This window comes from Anastrepha obliqua, chromosome 2 (genome assembly GCF_027943255.1).
Source record: "Anastrepha obliqua isolate idAnaObli1 chromosome 2, idAnaObli1_1.0, whole genome shotgun sequence".
NCBI classification, from domain to species: domain Eukaryota; kingdom Metazoa; phylum Arthropoda; class Insecta; order Diptera; family Tephritidae; genus Anastrepha; species Anastrepha obliqua.
Genome location: NC_072893.1, coordinates 22,553,095 through 22,578,328, shown reverse-complemented (window position 1 = coordinate 22,578,328; position 25,234 = coordinate 22,553,095). Strand labels below are relative to the sequence as shown.

The 25,234-nt window shown below is 37.0% G+C and overlaps 4 protein-coding genes across 4 annotated transcripts in view; 3 read left to right on the top strand and 1 right to left on the bottom strand.

The window, feature by feature from the left end:
• The first annotated feature begins 2,070 nt into the window (after positions 1-2,070).
• On the top strand, positions 2,071-4,179 carry LOC129238985 (zinc finger protein ZFP2-like). Its single transcript, XM_054874240.1, has 2 exons — positions 2,071-2,622; positions 2,717-4,179. Exons 1-2 carry the CDS (start codon positions 2,182-2,184, stop codon positions 4,100-4,102), a joined length of 1,827 nt encoding a protein of 608 aa, XP_054730215.1. The 5' UTR covers positions 2,071-2,181; the 3' UTR covers positions 4,103-4,179.
• An 816-nt stretch (positions 4,180-4,995) lies between these two features.
• Positions 4,996-7,521, top strand: LOC129238976 (gastrula zinc finger protein XlCGF57.1-like). Its single transcript, XM_054874228.1, has 3 exons — positions 4,996-5,602; positions 5,691-6,282; positions 6,343-7,521. The coding sequence occupies exons 1-3, from the start codon at positions 5,126-5,128 to the stop codon at positions 7,140-7,142; spliced, it is 1,869 nt and encodes a 622-aa protein (XP_054730203.1). The 5' UTR covers positions 4,996-5,125; the 3' UTR covers positions 7,143-7,521.
• A 4,429-nt stretch (positions 7,522-11,950) lies between these two features.
• LOC129239255 (platelet-activating factor acetylhydrolase IB subunit beta homolog) lies at positions 11,951-15,487 on the top strand. Its single transcript, XM_054874622.1, has 4 exons — positions 11,951-12,185; positions 12,290-12,500; positions 14,466-14,588; positions 14,665-15,487. The coding sequence occupies exons 1-4, from the start codon at positions 12,124-12,126 to the stop codon at positions 14,944-14,946; spliced, it is 678 nt and encodes a 225-aa protein (XP_054730597.1). The 5' UTR covers positions 11,951-12,123; the 3' UTR covers positions 14,947-15,487.
• Positions 15,488-19,840: 4,353 nt separating this feature from the next.
• Positions 19,841-25,234, bottom strand: part of LOC129237553 (transmembrane protein 41 homolog) — a 30,695-nt gene continuing 25,301 nt past the window's right edge. Inside the window, exon 5 of the mRNA XM_054872370.1 lies at positions 19,841-21,503. Coding sequence (XP_054728345.1) covers positions 20,996-21,503 — 508 coding nt within the window. The 3' untranslated portion in view covers positions 19,841-20,995. The remainder of the gene's footprint in view (positions 21,504-25,234) is intronic.

Below are 25,234 nucleotides of genomic sequence, written 5' to 3'. Positions count from 1 at the left end.
TGTACCTCATTAACGGCAATATGGAGCACAAGCAATACCTAACAATTATAAAAGAAAATTCGATCCAAAGCGCTGAAAAGTTGGGAATTAAGTACAATTTCCAGTACTATCAAGACAACAATCTCAAACATAAGACACTTGATGTCCATCTGTGGCTTATATAAAACTGCGCTAAACTACTTGAAACACCTCCACAACCTCCAGACATTAATATAATTGAACATCTGTGGGCTCATTTGGAAAACCAACTGAAAAATCATGTTATTAGAAACAAGAAAGACCTAAAAGATGCGTTGAAAGAAGAGTGGGGGAAAATACATTCCTTGACATGCAAGACTCTACTCGAATCCACGCGAAAAAGACTGAAATCTGTGAGAAAAAATAAATGCTTGCCGACTACATATTAATTATATTGTTTTTTCTCAAATATTATTTGCCTTACTCTACTTTATATAAATGTCCGAGTTCTTTTTTGTCATGTATATATATTAGGCCGGGTCGATTTGTGGGGAGGCAAAAAAATTGCCCATTGCTCTGTGAAAATCATATTCTAGGGATCAAAATAAGAAACTTTGCCGAAGGAACCATACCTCTAAAACGAATTCTGATGTCCCCCAATTTGGGTCGAACTTTTTAGTTTCTTTTCTCATGTGAAGGCCAAAAATGGGGATATTTTGAAATGATTGTATGGGGAACCCCCCAGGGGAGTTGCAGGGGGTGTGCCACTAGCATGGGTGGATCGGCCGTCCAAAGTTAGTGGGAGTCGGTCATACATTTGGACTCGATTGGAGCACTCTAAATGGGTCAAATGGGGATTTTGGGGGACATCAGAATTCGCTTTAGAGGTATGGTTCCTTCGGCAAAGTTTCTTATTTTGATCCCTAGAATACGATTTTCACAGAGCAATGAGCGATTTTTAAATCGACCCGCCCTAATATATATATATATATATATAATATATATATATATATAAGGCGCGTACACCCTTATTGGATGTTTGGCCGAGCTCATCCTCCTATTTGTGGTGTGCGTCTTGATGTTGTTCCACAAATGGAGGGGCCTACAGTTCCGACTCCGAACGGCAGATATTTTTATGAGGAGCTTTTTCATGGCAGAAATACACTCGGAGGCTTGCCATTGCCTGCCGAGGGACGGTCGCTATTAGAAACATGTTTTTCTTAATTTGGTGTTTCACCGAGATTCGAACCAACGTTCTCTCTGTGAATTCCGAATGGTAGTCACGCACGAACCCATTCGGCTACGGCGGCCGAAAGACAACTACTTTTAAATGTTAGCCGCAACTGCGCCGTAATTCGGCCATCCTGTAAACATCAATTTTGAATGACTCGCTGGAGAACTTCGGTCGGTATCTCGTGAATAACTTAAGCAATATTTTTGTCTGAATCACATAAATCTGCTGATCGATCCAATTTATGGGCAACACTCGATTCGATTAGAGGTGACATGCCTTAATGCCATAGTCATAACCGTAACCCAGGCCCATGCATTTAAGGCGGTGTCACTAAACCAACAACACTGTTCTGTACGTTTGATTGCCAAAGCAAAGTATTGAGAAACTTGAAAACATGTAATGAATTCACCTTGTTTCATTCCGAGCTGACATGGACACGGCGAATAAAAAAAACAACTCAGCTGATTTACCAACACCACCTTTAATAGATTCGCCTTGACCGTAACCGTACAGACCAATTGACTTTTGGTTTTTCGGCCTAACCATAAGCAGCTGATTGTTGATTCGCTGCATTGTGGTATGCCAAAGCCATTATATTAATGAATAAATTACTAATTACCTAGTCACGGCTCATGATGTTATGTTTTCTTTAGTTTCTGCCTTTTGGATATGAACAAATAAATGCCAATTTATGTAAATATCAGTTGTTTATGATATGCCACCCATAGTACATAGATGACAGAAAAAATCATTGTGGTTAACAACACAGTTCAAGTTATTACGTTATGGTATGCCACCTCTAATTCAATCATAAATCTGGCAGTGCTTCAAATGCAACACTGACAAATATGTATGCAGTAGTTTTCTGTCAAACAAAACAGTTGATATTTATTTATATTTTTTATCAGTAATTTTAGAAATAGGTGGAATGGAGTTTTAGTATAAATTTGTTAGAGTCAAATTGTATTGTTTAAATTTTATTTTGGCAAATGAGAGAAATAACGCATCAAAGTTGGCACTCTTTCTGTCGTACTTGTCTCCAGGAATTGGCAGAAAAGTCATCGCTATCGGGTGAAAAGTATAGACTGCATGATAGTGAGGATCTCGAGAAGCTAGTAATAGCGCACAGTTCAATGGCATTAGCGGAAGATGTTGAATTACCCGAGTTCGTATGTGATGTCTGTTATGAGAAGTTGCAGTCTTTCTACGAATTTTCTTGTAAAATTAAGCAGTCAATTTGCATATTATCGGATATACTCAAAGACAGCGATGCCAATAAAGCCATCGAAGAGAATAATATGTTGGACAGTGGTCAGGTAAATGAAGAACACCTGGAAATTAGTGATAATGGCGGTTTGAGGACAGGAACTTACTCAAGTTCACATCCAACAAAAAGTCGGGACCAACTTCAAAACATCATCGAAAACACGGTAAAGGCAGGAATAGTTGTAAAAATGTTCCACAATTTTCTGTTAAAGCTTATAAAGCAGGTTAGATTTTAATATGCTTACTCTTCATTTACAGGTTGTAAAAGATTTAAACGATCCGCTTGATTCCTATAAGGACATGAAGAATGTCTATAATGAGGAAATCTTCTATGAAATTGGAATCGGACTGCAAAGCAATATAAGCAATATAAGCGGCACTAAATCAAATGCAAAAGATTGTACCATCATAACACCAGAGTCTTCAAAGCATGAAGATGCAATAGATGATTTAGAATTTTCTACAGATTGTGAAAATTATGAGGATAGATTAGCGAGTCTAGATATTTATACACAAACGCCAGCTTTGCAGGACAAAGAGGCTGCCACCGACTGTGATAGATTAATTGTAGAACGTACGAATAAATCACCAGGGACATCAGGAAAGGGAAAGAGTGGAAAATACAGATTAAAAAATAATAAAATTTCGCCACATAAAGAAACGAAAAAAACAACAAAAGCAGTTAAAATCGTGTCAAGAAAGAAAGCCACTAAACATGGTCAGAGCGATATTAGTGGTATAGCTAAATTTCAATGTGAACAATGTCCTCGCCGTTCAGTTACGTGGGAAAATTATGAGGCTCACTTACGCACCCATCAAGGTCTCAAACCATATCTGTGCAACGAATGTGGTCACAGCTTCAATAGAGCAGCCCATTTTCGTGCCCACGTACGTGAAGTTCATGCACCTGTGACGCTACAATTTATCTGTTCCTTCGAGGGTTGCAGCAAAGTTTTCAAACGAGAAGGCTCATACAAAATGCACTACCGCCTCAAACACTCACCGGCTTATGTTAATCGCGAACCTAAGAAATATATTTGTGAGGATTGTGGAAGCACATTCAAAAATGGAACGAAATTTAAAGAACATCGTTATAAACATGCACCCGTCGAGGAATATCCATTCAAATGTAACGAGTGTGGCAAACGATATCGTTCGAAACGTACTTATAAGGAACATCAGTTGCGACATTCGGGCATAAAAAATTTTGTTTGTCCACATTGTGGCATGAGAAAAACTACACAAAATGAATTGCGTTCACATATTAACTACCATACAAAAGAGAAACAATGGCCATGTTCAAAGTGTCCAAGTGTATTCAACAGTTCAGCGAACCTGGGTATGCATGACCGTATTGTGCACAAAGGCATACGACGTTTCGCGTGTAGCTATTGCAATCAAAGTTTCGGAAAGCAAGACACTTTAAAGCATCACGAAATGCGTCACACTGGCGAAAAACCTCACGGATGTGAGTTGTGCGGTAAACGATTTATTCAAGTGGTTGCGCTACGTGCACACATGAAGACTCATAATAAACAAACCTCACGAAAGTCCATTAAAATACCAGAAAGAGAAAAGCCTGAAATACTTGCGCAAAGCGTTCTGCGATACGAAGCAGAAGGCATTGTGGTAAAAATAGATTAAAATATGTTGTTGTTATGGAAACTATAATTGTGTTTCTACAATTTTTTGTACAAATAAATTAAACATTTGTATTTGAACGACCTATTGTTGCCTGCCTCGGTCAGCTGAAAGGAAGTTTTGTTTTGGTAAATGGTCATACATTTTTTGCTAGCAGTGGGTGCAAGGCAAGGCGCATTTATTAAAAGTGATGGCACTAGACCAAAAACAATGTTTTGTACGTTTGATTGTTCCGGCAAAATATTGGAAAGGTAGAAAACAAAAAATTAATTCGCTTTGTTTATTCTGTGCTGACAGCCACATGGACACAGCCAAATAAAAAAAAAACAAATCAGCTGATTTACCAACACCATCTTTAAGACATTCGCCTTGGTGCAAGGCGAATTTATTATAAATCCACCTTAAGTTAGTGATGCCAACAATAGGTATATTTGCCTTAGTAGTACTTTCCAATAAGAAATTTGCTAAAAGAACAAAAATATAAAGTTTTCAAAAAGTACGCTTTTCATGTATCAGGCGTTATTTAAGAGCTAGAGAACTTAATGATATTACAAAACAGAAATATTCTTAGAATGAATTATTTTTATTATAATTTGATTGATCAATTTTCGGCATTTATTTCTTGAATATGATATCCGGTATATGTCCGCCGCAGCTACGAGTTACATGGTCCATTCGATCAGTCCAAATTTTTCCAACAAATCGGGCCACATGGCGTCAATGGTGACTTTAATATTTCAATAATTCGAGTGTTAAGTGAGTTGTATAGCAAGTTGGGTTTTACTTATATGTGTTTGCTGTCACCTGTAATAAATTCGCCTTGGTACGTACCGTGCGCTCAAGTTGCCATCGCTGATAAATAAGAACGTTGCCTGGTACTATTGTGGCAACACTGTTCTGCTGTTAAATATGACAACAACGCCAACATTCAGTCAAAATCGATTATCTTGAGAGAAAATTTATAATTCTGCCAGGAGTAAATTGAAAATAACAATTGTGCAACGGTTTAATTGAAAAAAAAAAACCATGAATCAATTATCACGGAATAATATGCAAGAATTTTGTCGAACCTGCCTCAGAAGTTTGCAAAAACGTCGCCGGCAAGAGAGGGAAACGACGCCCACTAATTTGGAATTGCTGACGACCTTCGGAAATGATTCTGATTCGATAAATAGTTATAATCTAAGCCTTTTGCCCCAATTGCGAAAACTATTCGTATTATTTACCTCATTGGATATCGCTGAGGAAGGTGATGAAGATGCTTATCCGCGAAGCCTCTGTCAGCTGTGCTATGACAAGATGATCGACTTTCAAGAGTTTCGCCAGTTAGCGATTAATTCAGCGGAAGTCTTGTACAAAATTGTAAACAGTTTAGATGATGATACGATAAAATCAACTGAGGAAACTGCCAACCTACAGCCGAATGAAAATCATGCAATAGCATGCAAAACAGAACTTTTAGAAAGTGGTTACCAAAATAGGGACGATGACGACGACCAGCTGGTAAGAAGCACAAAAAAACTGTAAAGTAAACTTTTTTTAACATTATATTATTGTCAACATTTTTTTGTTCCCTGCTTTTCCGCTTCAGCTTTTACCCGAACTTGCAGATTTGATGGAAACATCAATAAAAACAGAGCCGTCTATTGAAATTAATAGATCTAATATCCCTTCTTCTGAAATAATACTGCCGAACATTGATATTTCGAAAAATCCTTTCACTGCGGTTGTTAAGAACGAAATTGAATCGGAGTGTGAGGAGGAAGAAAACAATTCAATCAGTGATGATGCCGATGACGAGGAACACACGTTAAGAAATGAGACCAACACGTCCAGGAGATTGCGTAAAAATGTATCATCTACTCTCGGAGTTAGACAACGGTTTTATGGCCAGCCACGAAAACGTGACCGCAGCAAGAAGGCACTGAAGTGTCCTCGCTGTGATAAACAGGTGTACAAGCAGGTTTACTTGGATGCGCACATTCGCGCTATACATGAAGGCTATGAAAAACCATTTCTTTGTACGCAATGTGAAAAAGCATTTACACGCTACGGTCAATTACATACGCACATTGAGTCGCAACATTTATCAGAAGACAACTTTTCGTGTGACTTTAATGGTTGCGATGCTGTTTTTAAATCGAAAAATACGTGGGAGACACATAGACAAGTGGTACACACGAGTAAGTTTATAGTTTACTAATTTGCCTCATTATATTAATATTAGCTTCCCTATAATTAAGCCCTATTTCGTTGTGGCCTCCAAGAAATGTTAGAGTTTCATAATACACAGCTCAGTAACGAAATTGGAACGGATCACATTTGTCATCAGTGCTTCAAGAAGTATAGTTCCAAACGCGCTCTCACTGAGCATCTGAAACGACATGCCCAAATCAAGGATCACGTTTGCAAGGTGTGTGGTGCAGCCAAGGTGACGCGTACAGAGCTGCTAACACATATGCGCACACACAAACCCAATTTAGAAAAGTTCAAGTGCAGCATTTGCCCACAAGAATTTAATCATAAAAACGCTATATCCAGACATGTGCGAGTGGTGCACGAAGGTCAACGTCGTTTTCCTTGCAGCTATTGTCCAAAGCGTTTTGGGACCCGCAATTCGCAAGTCTGTCACGAACGTTTGCACACTGGTGAACGTCCTTTCAATTGTAAGCTATGCAACAAACGTTATGCACAGGTGGAAGGACTAAAATCACATATGAAAAGTCATGATAAGAATTTGCGTAAATATGTATGCTCATTTTGTTCGCAACGATTCATCACAAGGAAAAATCTGATAGATCACGAAAAGCGTCATCGAAGTGATAAACCGCATATATGTAATGCTTGTAGTCGAGGCTTTTTTTCGAAGGAAGATCTTCGCGTGCACAAACGGGCACATACCGATGAAGAACTACGTGAGAAGACCGAGCGGCGGAGGCGTTATGAGACGTTTCAAGAAGTTGGTGATAGTCTTGGAGAGCAGGCGACGGAATCAGCTGGTGAAGGAATTTTAGGCTATAGCAGTTCGCAGAGCAGTAACTGAAGGAGTGGATTATTTTTCATAAACATGAAGACTTTATGGAATAACTCAGCAAATTTATACGCATGTATCAATCAGTACATAGATATAGATGTGCTATATAATGCCATAAATAATTTTAGTTTTAAATATGCAGTTTGCAAAGATATATGAATTGAATCTACACAGAAAATGTACCTCAGAAAAGCTTCAGGCGAGCAAAGGGAGAAACGAGATTGTTAGTATTCTTGCTTTGTTCATTCTTGAAGATCTCATAAAATTTATTCTTGAAATTTCAATACACTTTAGCATTACTTTCAGCTAAAACTGTTTTTGTGACAACCTTTTTTTAATAAAATTGAGCCAAAAATTAAGAATCTCGGAACTGTCATTTACGACTTAACCAGTTCTTTCATATGAGCACAGAAAGGCTTATCTGCCTATTTGAGTGCGGCATATTATTATTATGTTGGGGGGGCAAAAGAAGTCTGTTATTTTTCCGGTACATGACTGTAATGATCAATATCACGTAAAGATTATCTATGTCGCAAAGTACCGATTAAACATTTTAAAGTTTATGTGCGTTGCCAAAGTGACATATCACCATAGATAATATATCACGCTAAAAAATTTGAGTTGCAGGGTGTTAACAATGGAAGTCAACAAAGAAAAAACTCGGTATATCTTAATAAAAAAATGGCAAAACTTTCCTTTACTACCACGATATATTTGAATGGGGGGCGGAGAAGAGTGGGCGTGGCACCACCCACCACGCCCATTAGAAAGAGCAAGGTCACACCATTATAACTGTGAAAGTCCCAACCTCCTAGGGTCCCTATAGAACCCCCAGGAGAAGTTTAAAAATTAGGTTTTTTTCGACCACATTTGCAGTTTGTACTGAAATACAGTTGAAGAGAAGAGAATACAGCAGTCGACAACCCAGCAAGCATTTAACTTAGGTTTTATAATTCATAGCACTTATGAAAATGTTGTTTTATCGTAAAAGTTATGAGTGCCGATGGCGAAAATTTAGGCGATTTTTATTCCAAATTTTCAGCTTTTGTAAAAATATTTGTTTTTGTAATATATATGTATATTTGAAAGCAAAAAAGCGCCGCAGGCGAAAATTTGGACTAAAAATCGCGCGATTTTTATTCCAAATTTTCAGTATTTGTAAAAATATTTGTTTTTGTATATGTATGTATATTTGTAAGCAAAAAAGCGCCGCAGGCGAAAATTTGGACTAAAAATCGCGCGATAATAATATAAGAGTTATTCTCATTTCGCTTTGTTCTTCTCTCTCTCATCGTTTGTTTGACAGTTCGCTCCTCACATTTATTCTGCACGGCATTACAAACGTTCAGAAGAACATTTGTAATAATAAAATTCTAATAGAATTTGTAGTATTATTTAGTGAAAATAGCTTTAAATCAAATCTTCAATTAATAAAGAGTGTTTATAAGTGAATTCGTTACTTTTCTGTGTTTGTATTTAAGTGAAATAAGCGTCTGTAATAGGGCATTTTTTAAAGCTTATGCAAAAAAGATGCATTTTTAACGTTAAATATTGCTATTAAATCTTAATTTTAATTTATAAAAAGTAATATAAATCAAAAGGCTGATATAGTGACTACATTTGCGTGTTATAATATTTAACTTCGGTCCACGCACTTAGACATTATAAGCAAATATATCGTGGTAGAAAAGGAAAGCACAGCCAAAAAAATAAATTGAAAAAAATTTACTTCAAAATTTTAAAGTTTGTGTGTAATTTTCAAATTTCTCAAAAATCGCGTTGATTTTTGAAATTTGTTTCTTGCATACGACGCTGAGATTCTTTCTATTTACGGTCGCCCATCGGCAGGCTTGCGATTAGTGGAGCTCATATCACACACTACAGCTACGACCGGATAGCTTGCATTTCGAAGTGCCAAAATTATAGAAAACAAAATGTCTTTGGTCATTTGACAATCAAAATTATAATATACGGGCTGCTTCCACAACTTTCGCAAGCCACGTGCCATCACTACTTGAACGTAGTTTGCGGGCTTTCGGACGTGGTCTCCTGCCTGCTCATATTCATATGATTCGACGACTTTCATTTCATCGAAAGCGAGAACACAAATCTTGTCATCATCACTAAGTTCAGACAATTGTTTCATGGAATCAATTGAAGCAGTTAGGAGACCCTCGCTTATATCAATTTTGCGATACCAGCGCTGTAGTGTAGTCTCGTGAGGAAGCGGAAATCTCTTGTCATACAAATGGTTGTATGCCGAGGTTCCGCTGCGTGCAAGCATATGGCGCTTGATATGTCTTGCCATAACCACACCAGCTTTCGATCTATAATAAATAGATTAGTATAAAATGTTTTTTGGAAATTAAAAATGAGACATACCGGGGAAAACTATTTTCCGAATTTGGCCTGCGGTAAAAATTCTTTTAAAATTATTCACTACTGCATTCGCTTCCTCCAATTGGATTCTTAAGTCCTTCGTCTCTGCTTTCAATCGCCGCATTTCCTTTTTGCGCTCGGAAATTTCTAACCTCATTGAGGAACCCACTGCAAAACTAGAAGCACGTTTGAAAATTGTTATGTTTGAAATTGTCAACGAATAAATGCTGCTTTCGTTCACTTACTCCGTTTGAGTTTCATTATCCTTGACCGACACTTTACTTACGGGTAAAGAAATAGGCAACCTAATTATACTAATTAATATATAATATAAGATTACGTTATAAAATTAATTAAATCATTATTTTATACATACTTATATGGCGTATCAAAATTTTGTTCAACGTTAGGTATTTCTTCTACCATCGCGAAATCGGAACTGCATTTCAATCATTTATTTATATTTTTTTCTTTTTTCAACATATACACTTACTGTGTTTTCATCAAAATACCGGAATCAGGTATTTGCCACTTCAAACTAGTCCTATTCAAATCATTAAAGTTGAACTTCTTATGAACTAAAAGATCACCACTTACCCTAATTGTTCAAAATCTTCCACTGGAATCGGTGGCATGTAATTTGACGTACTTGCGCGAAGGGGTGCAGGCTTGGGAATGGCTTTTGGCAACAATCGTACGGTTTGTCCCGTGTGGGCAATATCCGCCTAGGCAAAATGGTTTACACACATTACGTCTTTCCATCGTAGATCCATTCGACACGAATTGATCCATAGTTGCCGTTTTCCTTCTTCAGCGGGAACTGCAAAAAAAGGTCCTTTGCCCTTTTTAACTACTTTTGCACATACTTTACATTTTTTCATTTTGGTATATATTATTTTAATACTGATTTCAATTCAAATTTAAAAATTTCAACGTACAATCACAAATGTAAGCATACAAATGTATACATACCAATACAAACAAAGCATTTGTTCATTTTGACGTCAGCCATATCTACGGCGAAAAATTCAGCTGGGTGAATGCTGTCACCTACAATAAATCCACCTTGGCTCTGAGTGTCGCAAAGTACCGATTAAACATTGAGTATTTCTGCCATGAAAAAACTCATAAAAAGCATCTGCATTTGGAGGCGCATAAAACTGCGTGTAAAATTGTAAAATAAAAATTGTCGGTTTATTATGCAAAAATATAACTAGATAAATTTGCCTCGAACATACATACATATGTAACCAAAAGAAATGAAACCTAAGAGGAAAAGCCAAGGCGGAGTCATTAAAGTTGGTGGCACTAGACCAACAACAATGTTTCGATTGTCAAAGCAAAGTATTGGCAAAGTAAAAAACAAAGAATGAATTCGCTTTATTTCATTTTGTGCTGACAGCTATATGGTCACTGAACGAAAAAAAAAAATCAGCTGATTTACCTTCGCCTACCTTCAGTAGATTCGCCTTGGGAAAAGCTATAACGAAATATTTTGAGAAAAGCGAAGTGGTTTTGAGTTTTTCTCTTCATTTTTGATATCATATCCGAGTAGCTAACTGCCAAACTTAAGCCAAAAATCTTCTATTCTGCCATTCTGGAGTTAAAATATTTCTCTCTAATTAAATGATATGCGAGTTGTATTTTACACTGATTTCATTTGTCTCTTTCTCAGTAACTATCGCCAGGCTTATAAATAAATGAATAAATGGTGCGTACACTTCTGTTGGTTGTTTGATGTTGTTCCACAAATGCAGGGACCTACAGTTTTAAGTCGTCTCCGAACGGCAGATATTTTTTATGAGGCAGTTTTTCATGGCATCGTTAAGCTTAGCAAACAAATAGTTGATTTGGTGCATGCTGTTAGGGCTCATCTTAGCTACATAAATAAATACGCACAAAAATACAATAAATGCATTTACAAACACACACCACAAAAAAACTCCTCTCTTCTTTAAACAGCCGGATTCAAACAAAGCGCGTTCATTGAATGTGGTGGCACTAGACCAACACCATTATTTTGTACGTTTGATTGTCTCGACAAGGTATTGGCGAAGTAGAAAACAAAAAATTAATTCACCTTGTTTTATTCTGGGTTGACAGCCACATGGACACAGCGAAATAAAACAAACAAATCAGCTGATTTACCAACACCACCTTTAATGATTCGCCTTGGATTCAACTATAAGTTAAACAGGTACAACTTTCAAGTGAGTTTCTATTAAACCGAATTTATAACCAAGTGCAAATTTTTTCTTTTCCATGTGATTCATGATTCATATCCAATGAAATATTTTTAGAAGCGCCAAAAGCTTGTTTGTTTGTTTCGAAATACCCCTATATTTATATGAACTATTTGTAACTGTACCTTAAATTCAATTAGTAAAAAACAAAATACTCGCAAAAAGCCTATTGTGAACTGGCAGTAATAAGTGAAGAAGCATTGAGTAAACGTCAGTCTGATTTGCCGAAATTTCTTTTTTATAAATTGGTTAAATTAAAAAGGACGTAAAACTTTGTATTTAAAGCAATTCATACAAATTTAAAAAGTGTTTTCTTTTAATTTTAAGAAATCATAAGTAGTGTGAAAGCTTTTCCTTTAACAAGTGTGATGAACCCCTGTGCTGTACCAACGCAACGCCCAGACGTGGATGGCGACGAACGCTGGATTTGGTATGAAAATTAGCTCCCGATCTAATTGACACGCTCTACAAGCGCGTTGAATATCTCTCAGTTGCTAATCTTCTTTTTTTTTTGTTTCGTTTAATGTTTTGTAGCATTCATCGTCGCTTCATATCCGAATGTCGTGAGAAAGATCCTGACGTCATATTTCTAGGGGATTGTGTGTTAGAAACACTGCAGGATACCGAGACATGGAATCAATATTTTGCACCAATGCATTGCCTTAACTTTAGTATACGCGGCGATCGAACGGAAAATGTGTTGTGGCGCGTAGAAAATGGGGAACTGGACAATGTTAAACCCAAGGTAAGATCCTACACAAATCACAGGCCATTTTTTATATACCACTCACTTAATATAGGCTATTTCCCACTGGAATGGAAAACAACAAAAATAAAATGCATTCCGAAAACAAACACTGACCTTAGTTCTCTTGTTAATTACCGCCCAATATCTCTTCTTTCAAATATTAGTAAATTATTGGAAGATTTTTTGCTTGAAAAAATAAAACAACATATTGAAGAGAGACGTGTCTTAAGAGACTATCAATTTGGGTTCCGGCCATATCATTCAACATACCACGCACTAACTTTAATCTCTGATTTTATTTGTAGTAATTTAAATTGACGACAGGCGACGATATTAGTCAGTCTAGATTTGGAAAAAGCATTCGATACTGCTTGGGTAGAAGGAATCTTATTTAAAATGTACAGGAAGTTCAACTTCGAAAAAAATCTTTGCATAGTGTTGTATAGTTATTTAAAAGAGCGATCATTTTATGTTAATGAAGGTATATTTAATTCTTTGACAAGAGACGTTAGCTCAGGTGTGCCACAAGGTTTTTTGTTGGGGCCAATTCTCTATAACATCTTCTTAGCTGATTTCCCTGACCCACCATTAAGTTCCGAAATTAATAATTGCGATATTAAAGTGTTCATATACGCAGATGATATAATTATATTGGGATCTCACCGACGCATAACCAAAGCTAATGAAGCCGTTAACTCATACCTAAATGAATTAAATACATACTTTCACAAATGGAAGCTAAAACTAAACTTCAATAAAAGCGAAACAACTATTGTTAAAGGAATACGTAAAAACTTATATCCAAATGCTCGTAAATATGAGCCTCAAATTAAAATAAATGGATTCAACATAAAATACAAAGAACAAATCAAATACTTGGGCATAATTTTGGATAGCAAATTCACCTTTGTAAGACATATAGATTTCATTTTGACAAAAGCAAAAAAATGTTCTTTAGCTATTGTAATTTATTAAGAAGGCAGGGTGGACTATCGAACTGTATTAAAATAAATATTTACAAACAAATAATTATAATTAGCCCAATCATATCTTATGCTCATCCGATATGGTTCAACATTTCGTCGAGCCAAATGGAGAGACTCAAACAATTTGAACGATATGTTTTAAGAATTTGTAGTAGTCTTAACCGCCAACCTTACAGAAGTGGTACTTTTCGGAAAAGAGTTTCTAATAAAAGTTTATATCAAAAATGTAAAATATCACGCATAGACTTTTTCTTAATGAAATCGTCAGTAAGATTTGTTGATAAACTGACATTCATAGAAAATGAACTGATAAACAAATATCTGTCAAAGGCAAGGGAAATATCATTACCTCTAACAGAAAAACATTTATCACCAATATATTTAAAAATACTAAAAAATAATAATATGTTACATAAAAATAGTAAAGCAATATATTATCATAGGCGATACAATACTTACAACTTCAACGATGAAAATTTAGTTTACAACATTGATCAATTTATAGCCAAATAAATTATAGAAGTTTAATATACGTTATCTCCTTTTTAAGCCCTTTTTGGGAGAATATAAATAACTTTTAAAATTATGCCAAAGACATTCCAAATAATAATGATAACCTATTGTATAATCAAAAGAAAAATAAGTTTTAAACTCCTAGATAAATACAAATGTATGTTAGGATAATGCTAAATAATCTAATTGTATCATAACTTTGTAAACTCCTATGTTAAAATGATTTTGGGCAATGAAATGAAACCAATTTGGGTTCTGATTAAAAACAAAGGATGGCTAAGTTAACATGCTCTCGTTCCCTATAACCGGTATGAGAAATTATCAGACCCATACAGCGGATTGAGGGCATTGAACATTAGACAAGAAAAGCATTAATATAAAAAAATTTAGCCAACATTTACTTTAGTTCCTCTTAATGCCATTTACCACTCAATTAACCTAAATGTTTCTAATTAAAATACAGATTATTGTGTTGCATGTGGGTACAAATAACATTGAAAACAGTGCTGAACAGATAGCAGAAGGCATTGTTGAAATAGTACATAGAATACGAGCGAAACTACCGGGCACATATATCGTATTACCAGTAAGTTTTAAATAAAAATATTTCAACTACATATGCACATATGCATTCTTACATCTAATTTATTTTTTTTTTGCAGACTTTACTGCCTCGTGGCCATCTACCGAATAAGCTGAGAGAGAAAAACGCCGAAGTAAATCGAATTGTTAAGGAAAAGGTGATCGGACTGAATCAGGTGCAAACGGTTTGCATCGACAAAGGTCTGTTGCAAACAGACAATACCATTAGTCATCATGATATGTTCGATTATAAGAACTTGACGAATAGTGGAGCGAAAAAAGCCTTTGAACCGGTACACGATTTGCTTTCACAAATTTTGAATGAAAACGAACCGGAAAAAGATCTTACTCCATCGGAATAGTTGCTTGTAAAAACGGTGTTCGAACCATCGAAAGTCGCAAACTGTAGACACCGTCTTCAGCGTTACGGCAACGGCATCACAAGAATTGATTGAATAGAAAAAAGACTACAAACGCCAGACGAAAAGTTTTCTTGGCAGCTTAAAGCGGCAACTGGTCATTTTACAAATGCTCACACACTAACGCTAATTTATTTACACAAAAAAAAAAAACAAATGTCTCATTAACTAAAATATATTTTATATTATTTATTACATATATTAATTTAAAATGCATGGATTTATAATGGAACGTGTATATGTAAATTTTCCAAAGAGTATGATGGCCTCTGCGCTTGCATAAATGAAAAAGAAAATTCTCATATCTACTTTTGATAGGAATATGCTTAGAAAAGATCTCAAAATCAATTGTAGATGTGAAAAGAAGAAAACATTCCACATCACATACATGAATAAAGAAATAAAAATAAAAAATTAGCGCCACCTTACGAATTAAAAGAAAAATAATAAAAGTCATAAAAATAAATCAATATACATACATATATTTATATATATTCTTTCATATTATTTTGTCTATCTGCATCACACCATATTTGTATCTTTATTTTTTTGTTTTCTTATTAAATTATAAATTCCATAAATATACTTACTATTTTAAGTTGAAAATAAATAAAAACAAATATTTTCCATGCAGAGTTTAGTTGTTGTAACAACAGAAAAAAAACGTTCTCCATCAGTTTTTGGTAATGCTGCTGCAGTACGTACTTAGCCCCCGAGCTATATTAGCATCAGAAGCCCGAATTATCTGTGTGTGAGTAGTTATTGCTTGAGTAAATTTGTCTACAGAAATGAGTAAACAATAAGCAAATGTTGAAAAAAAGTGCGTATAGCTGCAGGCAAAGAAAGAGGGAGAGACCCGAGAGAGAATGAGAGAGAGAGGGAAAGAATATTTATCTAAATAAATCTACAACATTTGCAGAGAATAAAAATGGATAACATTTACAAAAAACGGAGAAGGGTCGACCGGTGTAGGTAAACGCCGGACACAAACCGTGGCAACAACGCGCACTACTCCGAGCGTTTATCAGCCGCACAAGCGCAGCGATTCCAGAACCGCAGCAACGGCACAAATTAGCGCAAGGCAATACCAATAAATCCGACGCCGGAATGCATAGCACTTTGTAGTACGCACAAGCATTAGCCAAGAAACGGAAATAATTGCCAAAAAATAGGCACCAAAAATATATTTCCTACAAGTTTGCACCAACAAACAAGCGCCAAAAAGTAGGTAGTGTAATTTCTTACCAGAAATTAGCAACCACTACAAAAACCCAGGAAAAATAATCTGAAATGTATCTAAGATATATATGTATAAGGTATAGCTCTCTCTCCTCCTTTGCCTCTACGTTATATATTTTTTCTCTCTCGCGGAACGAAAATGCCCAAAACGTTGCATGGCCTTGAAATTTTACTCTTCAATCTCGCTCGTTCATCGACGCCTAAGAAGTTTCACTTCAAAAATGCATTGGCTGTTAGAAACACCAGTACTCGGAGAAGCAATTAATATTAAAAAAAAAAAAGATTTAAAACTGCTGATGACAAGAGAGTTCAATAAAAATAGCGGAACTAATATATCAAACAATTGCCGCGTACACTTCTGTTAGGTGTTTGGCCGAGCTGCTCCTATTTGTGGCGTACGTCGTTTAAGTCAACTCCGAACGGCAAATGGTTTTTATGAGAAGCTTTTTTATGGTAGGGCTAGTCAGACTTTTCAAAAAAAATTTTTTAAGCAAATGCAACTTAAAGTATATCTTAAAAATATTGGGTGAAAATTTGAAGTGAATCTGCCAAATACTTTTCGAGTTATTCAACAATTAATAAAGGGCGCTCCGCAGCGTTTTGGAAGCTGCTATGACGGCTGAAGAACTATTATATGGCCCAGGAATAGATGACACAGTGTAAGCGATTAAATAATTCGTATAACTCTACATAAATCGATAACAAAACTTTCAATGCGTTTTTCTCAAAACTATGTTTTTTGAACTGGTGATCACTGCAACCTAAAACCCGCTTGGTAGATTCCAAAGAAATTTATACTGCTTTTGAAAAACATAAAAAACTCGTGCCTGATCGAATAATTTTTTTTAACCTCTTCAGGGACGAATTTCTTAAAGTGAAAAAACGTTAATTTTATTTTTAATTTTTTTACTAGTTATTCAAGCTTACATTTATAACAATTCAGTAAGATAAGAAAAATATAATAGAAAATAGTAATTTTTACAAAAAAAAAAAAAAAAAATAAGGTCCACAGGTAGAGTTCATCTATGAATGGAAAGATTTCAAAAAACCTAAACGTACACATATGTGCCGATGTCCCTGAAGAGGTTAAATTTCGATTGCTTTTAAACAATTCATTGTCGGTTTTTTTCTCGAAAATTTTAAAAATATTTCCTGAGGCCGTCATACTGTTAATTTTGAAAAAAAAAAACTTCGATCAGGCACTTGTGATGATCAACGCAAGGGCTTCTGGAGAAACGGACTCCACACAAACAGCGATAACTTTTACAATTATTATTATTATTTTTTGTTTTTTGAAATTTTGCTGAAGTCAAGTCGAAACATGATGTATTAATGCTACGTTTTTATTTTTGTAAAATAAAGCAACTGATTAGCAAAAAAAAAAAAAAATTATTGAAAATAATTTTTTCGGGCCTCTGACTACCTCTAATCCCTTAAGTCGACTCTGAACAGCAAATGGGTTTTATGAGCAGCTTTTTTATGGCAGAAAACAAGTCGGAGGCTTGCCATTCTGCCGAGGAGCGACCGCTATTAGAACATTTTTTTCTTCATTTTAATGTCTCATGGCGGTTCGAACCTACGTCTTCCAAATGGTAGTCTCCCACCAAGCCATTCGGCTACGGTGGCTGCTTTCCGAACTTTCTTTTTCTTCTTCTTGATTGACGCGATTCTGGCCGAGTTTAACAAAGCGTGTCAGTCGTTTCTTTCTTGTGATAACCGGCGCCAGTTGGAAACATCAAGTGAAGCCAAGTCTTTCTCTACCTGATCCATTTGATCCCACGCCGAGGAGGCCTTCCTTTTCCTCTGCTACCACCAGCTGGTTCTGCATCGAATACTTTCAAAGCCGAAGCGTTTGTATCCATTCCAACGACATGACCCAGCTAACGAAACCGCTGAATCTTTATTCGCTGCACTATGCCTATGTCTCTGTAAAGCTCATAAAGCTCATTGTTCTATCGCCTGCGAAACGCGCCGTCTCTAACGTGCAAAGGTACAAAAATCTAGCGCAGAATCTTTTTCTCAAACACTTCAAAGGACGCCTCATCGGATATTGTCATCGTTCACGCTCCTGCGCCATACGTCAGGACGGGCATGATGAGAGTCTTGTAGAGTGTTAGTTTTGTTCGTCGAGAGAGGACTTTACTACTCAATTTCCTACTTAGGCCAAAGTAGCAGTTGTTGGCAGGAGAGATTCTCCGTTAGATTTCAAGGCTGCACGGAAATGTCAACACAGTTTGCCATTCTCAGCTGTCAAATTGTCTGGCTATCGGCATGATGGAAAGAATAATGAGATGGCGTTTATCCTGGTACCGTTACTTTGCTCTCAGCAAATTTGACAATGAGTGACGTTGTATTAGCAGGAGTATGGCGAGATTACCGTTTTCATAACTTAAAAGGAATAAAAAATTAAATTTTCACTTTCAAAATATAACATTTTATAAGAACCAACAAATTTTCATTAACACTAAAATCTTCTCAGAGTGACTCTTTTTAACATTCCTTTGTTTAATAATACATTTCTTTGCGGTAGCTTTGAATTAAAAAAAGAAACAAACACAAAACTTAAAAATTTTCGCATTTTGGGTATAAAAAATGCACCAAATTTATCGCGGAGAGCAAATGGTTGGCAACACTGCACAACTCAGCTAATGCGCTCTCTGATGGGTGTATTTATTTTTATTTTTTATTTTTAAAAGCTTACATGATAATAAAATTATAATTAAACTAAGCAAACGCAGCGCTAGCAGCAGAGGCTTTCGGCTGGCTGGTGATGTATGTTGAATCAGATATGACGGAGTAGGTCGGTGTCCTGCAGAAATTTGTAAATATTTTTGATGTTTTCTTCAGTGGCTTCTTTTAGAAGTAGAAGGAGATCTGTCTTGCTGAAGTGGTGATGCCTTTGAGAAGCAAGTTCTGGGCAGGATACCAGTAGATGATGTACACTGACTGTTGCTTGGCACAAGGGGCAGGTGTTGGATGTATTACCCTGTAATAGGTGTACGCTAGTAATTATGGTGTGCCCAAAACGGAGTCGTGTGTATGGGGTAATTTGGTTGGTGGGTACCTATGATGGATAGGCAGGTTTTGAACGTTTGGGGTTAATGTTGGAATAATGGTGTTTATAATACGACCATTCACGAAGTAACTTAGTTTGCCTCTGTTCATGAATAAGTCGGTGTATGTCGCTAGGTAGGATGACTTCTGATGTGACTGTTGGTGTAATGGACATGTCTTTGGCATTTTTATCTGCCAGTGTGTTACCCTGGATGCCGGAGTGCACAGGTATCCACATAATTTTGATGCTACTCCGATGGGCTATTAGTATGTTTTTGATACTGTCGATTATTTTGCTTGATTTTTTGTGGTTTTTAATGGCTTGGAAGCAGGACAAACTGTCGGAGCAAATTATATATATGTTTACCCTTACTTTTGGCGCAGTATTGAACGGCTTGTAATATGGCGGTTGCTTCAGCGGTGAAAATAGAGCAGAATGGGTGTAATCTTGTTTCTATAATATCATTCTTGGGCTATCGATATCGATAGTTCTCACGCAGCTAAAGAAGCACCCGAATATCAAAGAAATAAACACGAAAAGTCATACTTTTTATTAAAGCCGTACAATTTGTATTTATTTATTTATTAATTTTATGTCTAAAGTGGTTTATAGCTTTTTTATTTCGCTATTAATACAAACTTGAATCACTTAACTCATTCAAATGGAATTTGCAATGCAGAAAAATGGTTTTCAGTTAATTTTTCATTAGCCCGCGTACACCTCAACTCTGAGAGAGCTATACATTCAATTTTAACACATCCGTGTGATAATCCAACTATTTATGGCATTTCTAAAGGTGCACAAGAGACATTTTTTAACTTATCTACATATTTACAGTTACACCATCTGTTTGAAGTTTTTGTTTTTTGCTTTACATTACAGTGATATTGGAGGGGAAAGCATTCCCTATACATCTTTCTTTACAGTACAGTGATATTGGAGGGGAAAAACATTCCACACATAGGCAAACTTTATTGGGTATTCGTGCTTTATTATTTCATTTTTGTTTTAATTCTTAGTGCATTATACCGTTAAGCATTGGAAAGAGATGTTAAGCATAGCAAATAAAAGTAAATCTAATCTAAAGCAATTCAGATAATTCATTCAACAAACGAGCGAAAACAAAATTAATTCGAATACTGCAAAGCTGTGTATGTACTAGAATTTGCATGGTTTGGAGTCAAGCAAATAAATTCATTTAATTTGAACTAACTTAAACTAGATAGCAGCTAAAATTATCATTGGAATATTACAACAAACACACATACGTACATGCATATACATACTTATGCATATGCACCTTTATGTAATATCAAACCAGCTGTACAGTTCAGCTGTACATTTACTCCCATGTAAAATTCATTGTATGTAAGTGTGTGTGTGTGTCTACAGAGCGCTAATTCGGATAAATATGTATGTATATCTTTTATTTTATATGTATATAAAAAAGCAAATAATTGGTACACATCAAACATCCTCATGGGCATCTACATCTACATACAGCCATCTATTTTTCTTTGCTGTTCTATTATTTTCTTATCTTATTCGTACAATATGAAGAACGCAGCACACTTAAAACAATCGACAATCAACCAAATAACACAAAAATCCCCAGTTGTATAACCTTTGGCGGTGAGCAATCCAGGCACGCTCCAGTCAGCCCGCCGCCCATCGAGCCAGCTCGCACAGCTAAACGCTTTACTCGATCTTCTTTTTCAGCTTTTCCTTCAGTAGTCCAGGCAGTAGTGAGACGAGTGCGCATATGGACAGCAATCCCATCGATGTCCATGAGAATGCCTCGCTGGAGCTAGTCATCTTTTGCAATGTTTTACCTGCCTGTATGGCGACGATAGAGGGTGGTGCCACACCGAAGAACGTGCCCAAAGCGAAGGTGTATACAGGCACACCGATCACGGGCGATGCCAAGTTGATGAACCAATTCGGCAAGATGGGCGTCATGCGTAGGAACAGCATATAGTTGAGCAGACTGTCCCGATGCTTTTCCACATGCTTTGACCATTCGCTTGTCTTCTTCGGCCAGAAGTGACGAATCAGTCGACGGCCAACCAAATTGGAAAGGCTGTAGCAAAGTGTTGCGCCCAGCGATGAACAGAAGCAAATGAGGAAGAGAGCGATGGGGAACTTGTAAAGGAATCCCAATAGAATGGATAGAAATAATGATCCTGGAATGGCAAATGTTTGTAGGCTGTGTGTGGAGAAAGTTAAGTTAAGGAAAACAAATCGATTTATGTATAAATGTAAATATATAAAATACTAGCAAACCCGGCACGCTTCGCTGGACAAAGACACGGCGGGTCCACGTTTTGGCATATATTTCGAGACCCTAGTCATCAATAGGTATGAAAATTACCCCGTATTAAAGCACTTATCCACAGCTTTCATTTGATATCCATATTGTACAAACACATTCTAGGGTCCACGTTTTGGCCTCTATCTCGAGACCCTAGTCACGGAGCGGATGGAAATACTCTGAACTAAAGCATTCACCAACAGCTTCCATTTGATACGCATATTGTACATACACATCCGAAGGTTACCCGGGTCCACGTTTTGACCTATATCTCGAGACCCTATCTACCAATAGGTATCCAAACTATACGGAAACCATCTTCAATACCTCCTTAACAATGTGTGTAAGTTTGGTTTAATTCGGTTTAAAGACACGGCGGGCCCACGTTTTGGCATATATTTCGAGACCCTAGTCATCAATAGGTATGAAAATTACCCCGTATTAAAGCACTTATCAACAGCTTTCATTTGATACCCATATTGTACATACACAACCAAAGGTTACCCGGGTCCACGTTTTGACCTATATCTCGAGACCCCAGTCACGGAGCGGCATGAAAAATACTCTGTACTAAAGCATTCACCAACAGCTTCAATTTGATATCCATATTGTACAAACACATTCTAGGGTCCACGTTTTGGTCTCTATCTCGAGACCCTAGTCACGGAGCGGCATGAAAAATACTCTGAACTAAAGCATTCACCAACAGCTTCCATTTGATACCCATATTGTACATACACGTCCGAAGGTTACCCGGGTCCACGTTTTGACCTATATCTTTATTCGAATTTTTCTCACCTTTTAAACCTTCCCTAGACCTCCACGAATAATTCAAGACCAAGATAAGATAAATCCGTTCAGCCGTTCTCGAGTTTTAGCGAGACTAACGAACAGCAATTCATTTTTATATATAGATATATTTTAGAAGAGTATATAAATAGGAGGTATGGCTATTTTTTTATTCATAATTGGCGCGTACACCCTTTCTGGGTTTTTGGTCGAGCTCCTTCTCCTATTTGTGGCATGCGTCTTGATGTTGTTCCACAAATGGAGGACATACAGTTTCAAGCCGACTCCGAACGGCAGATATTTTTTTTGAGGAGCTTTTTCATGGCAGAAATTCACTCGGAGGTTTGCCATTGCCTGCCGAGGGGCGACCGCTATTAGAAAAATGTTTTTCTTAATTTTGGTGTTTCACCTAGATTCGAACCTGCGTTCTCTCTAAAGCCCGAATTGTAGTCACGCACCAAGCCATTCGGCTACGGCGGCCGGGCTATTAGGTTAGATTAAAATGGTTGCCCAAGAAGTATGCACAATTGGACGAAGAATTCGACCAATAGGACGAAAGGAGAGGTGGGAATGGGATGGTTAGAAGGATGGGTTCATTATATGTGGATTATGAACGATGACTGTGTTGTCGTTGCGTTAACCGCTTTATGCTGCTGATGAAGTTCATCAGATTTATAATGTCCAGGCCTGGTATATTAGCAAGCCTAGCAAAGTAGTAAGAGCCACGATGCCTAAATCTTAGCCCCAGAAGAGCAGAGCAACTAAGGAGAAGGTGCTGAAATGACTCCACCTTATCCTCTATACAGCTGACGCAAAAAGGACTCGAGGTAATTCCAAGTCTCACAGCATACACACCTCGCAGATAGTGCCCCTTGAGGACGCCTTGAGGACGAAGCTCGAGAGCTGAGATTTTGTCAACCTAGGTAGATCGCTCGAGCGCTCCCGATGCGTACGTGGCCAGAAGGATTTTGCCACCTTACAAGTTTGTGCCCTACTTGCCCAACGCTCGCTGAGTGAGCAGGTACTCAAGGAGTTCCCAATTCTCTCGCCCAGGAGCCCAGATGAGCCTTGAGTCAAAGAATTCGGATGCAATCGAACGTCAATCCAGGCATTCCCTGACCAAAAATACACCATCATTGACCCGAGATCCTATTAAATAACCAGATTAACTTTGCGAAGGATTTTAATATGAATTTATAAAAATGTATTTATTATTATCACCTTCAATATACATCCCTACTCTATCCCTGCACCGCTCCATGTGAGTCTGTCATTGTTTTAAACAGAGCTGGAAGTCTTGTGCCGTCAGCTAAGGATGCGTACATGTCTCACGGTAACAAATGAAGTGTTTCTATAATTCACAACTGTTTACATTCCCATACAATCCCAGGTGAGGAGGGCTATCTTAAGAACAGCCAAAGCTACGGCTCCCTTACTGGGTGAAGGTATGATGTCTGGACCGGGGAAAAAATATTCAGAAGCGCTAGGCAAGAATAGAATAGAATAGGGTCGGACTCAACGCGTTCCCTTTGCTGTAACACGGCGCAAACTGAAATCATTAACTACAATGTCTTAGACTCACGATTTCTTCTGAAGCGTTCATGCCACTCGTAAACACTTTCCCAACACTTTTAAAGTTTTTGCACCAATGAATCCATTTTTAACGCAAAATTTATCGTTGTTACAAATTCAAATGCATTTTTAAAACTGTAAAAAAATCGGAAACACGTGCAGAGGAAGGATTACTCAAAAGGGCTTAACTTTCACAAATGTCAAGCTATGGGAGAAACTTAAACAGATGTGGCAATCTAACAAAAAACAAAAACGGAACTCAAATCAGTTGACTTAGAGGCACACTTGGCGGTTGTTTCGAGATCATTTTGAGCAAGGTGGTACATATATTTTTTTTATAAGCATTGTAACATAATTCTATATCCTCTAAATTACAAATCGGCATCCCTAATTTTGGGTTTTAGATCATCAAAGGAAACTTAAGGAATCGGAGTCCCTGTAACGCATACAATTATAAAAGGAACATTTGCTCATGCGAGTCCCTTGCCTCCTTCATCATCCCTTACTATTCTCGCTTCCCAATGTAGTTATCGGAGTCTAACCACCGGCGACAATTGCAGACGAAGAGCATCAGTTGCCTCGTGTGATTCGCGTTCCTCTGGCATAATTACGTTCTGGATATTGTAGCGCATTAAACTCTTATCCAGAATTGTTCTCGACAACTCAACATACATATGTATGCTCGTTATGTGAAGGTACACCGCATGACACTAACCAACTCTTCACCTACCCACTGAAGCTCATTCGCCTAAAACCCTTTTCCTTTTGGTGAAGACGTGGGTTCATGAGTACGACATGAAATTCAGACATCAGGCTAGTGAGTGGAGAGCTCTGAATGAACCAAGACAAAAAAAAACACGACGTTTTCGATAAAATGTGGAAGTGCTGCTAACGGTTTTTGTGGATTACAACGGTGCTGTACACAACAAATTTTTGACAGAAGGTTAGACAGTTAATAAGGACTATTATTTGCGCGTAATGAGACATGTACGTGAAACAATTCGTCAGAAAAGTAAGGATTTGTGGTAAAACAACCCTTGGATTTTGCAACATGATAACGCACCGTCGCCTGGTGTCACCATTATCCGTGAATTTTTGACCAAGAACAAAACGAATATCATCCAACAGCCATCGAATTCACCTGATGTGGTGTGCTGCGATTTTTGTCTGTTTTAAAAGCTGAGAAGAAGTAATGGAAAAATCAAAGACGGCTTTGAGGGTTATACCGAAAATAGAGTTCCAGAAATATTTCGCGAGCTGGATCA

Bases quoted from the DNA above. Each gene is read 5' to 3' on its own strand.
- LOC129238976 (XM_054874228.1), top strand. From the start codon at position 5,126: ATGAATCAATTATCACGGAATAATATGCAAGAATTTTGTCGAACCTGC. The intron at 5,603-5,690 runs GTAAGAAGCACA...TTTCCGCTTCAG, and splicing joins ACGATGACGACGACCAGCTG to CTTTTACCCGAACTTGCAGA. The intron at 6,283-6,342 runs GTAAGTTTATAG...CCTATAATTAAG, and splicing joins TAGACAAGTGGTACACACGA to CCCTATTTCGTTGTGGCCTC.
- LOC129239255 (XM_054874622.1), top strand. From the start codon at position 12,124: ATGAACCCCTGTGCTGTACCAACGCAACGCCCAGACGTGGATGGCGAC. The intron at 12,501-14,465 runs GTAAGATCCTAC...ATTAAAATACAG, and splicing joins TGGACAATGTTAAACCCAAG to ATTATTGTGTTGCATGTGGG. The intron at 14,589-14,664 runs GTAAGTTTTAAA...TTTTTTTTGCAG, and splicing joins GCACATATATCGTATTACCA to ACTTTACTGCCTCGTGGCCA.
- LOC129238985 (XM_054874240.1), top strand. From the start codon at position 2,182: ATGAGAGAAATAACGCATCAAAGTTGGCACTCTTTCTGTCGTACTTGT. The intron at 2,623-2,716 runs GTAAAGGCAGGA...CTTCATTTACAG, and splicing joins AAAACATCATCGAAAACACG to GTTGTAAAAGATTTAAACGA.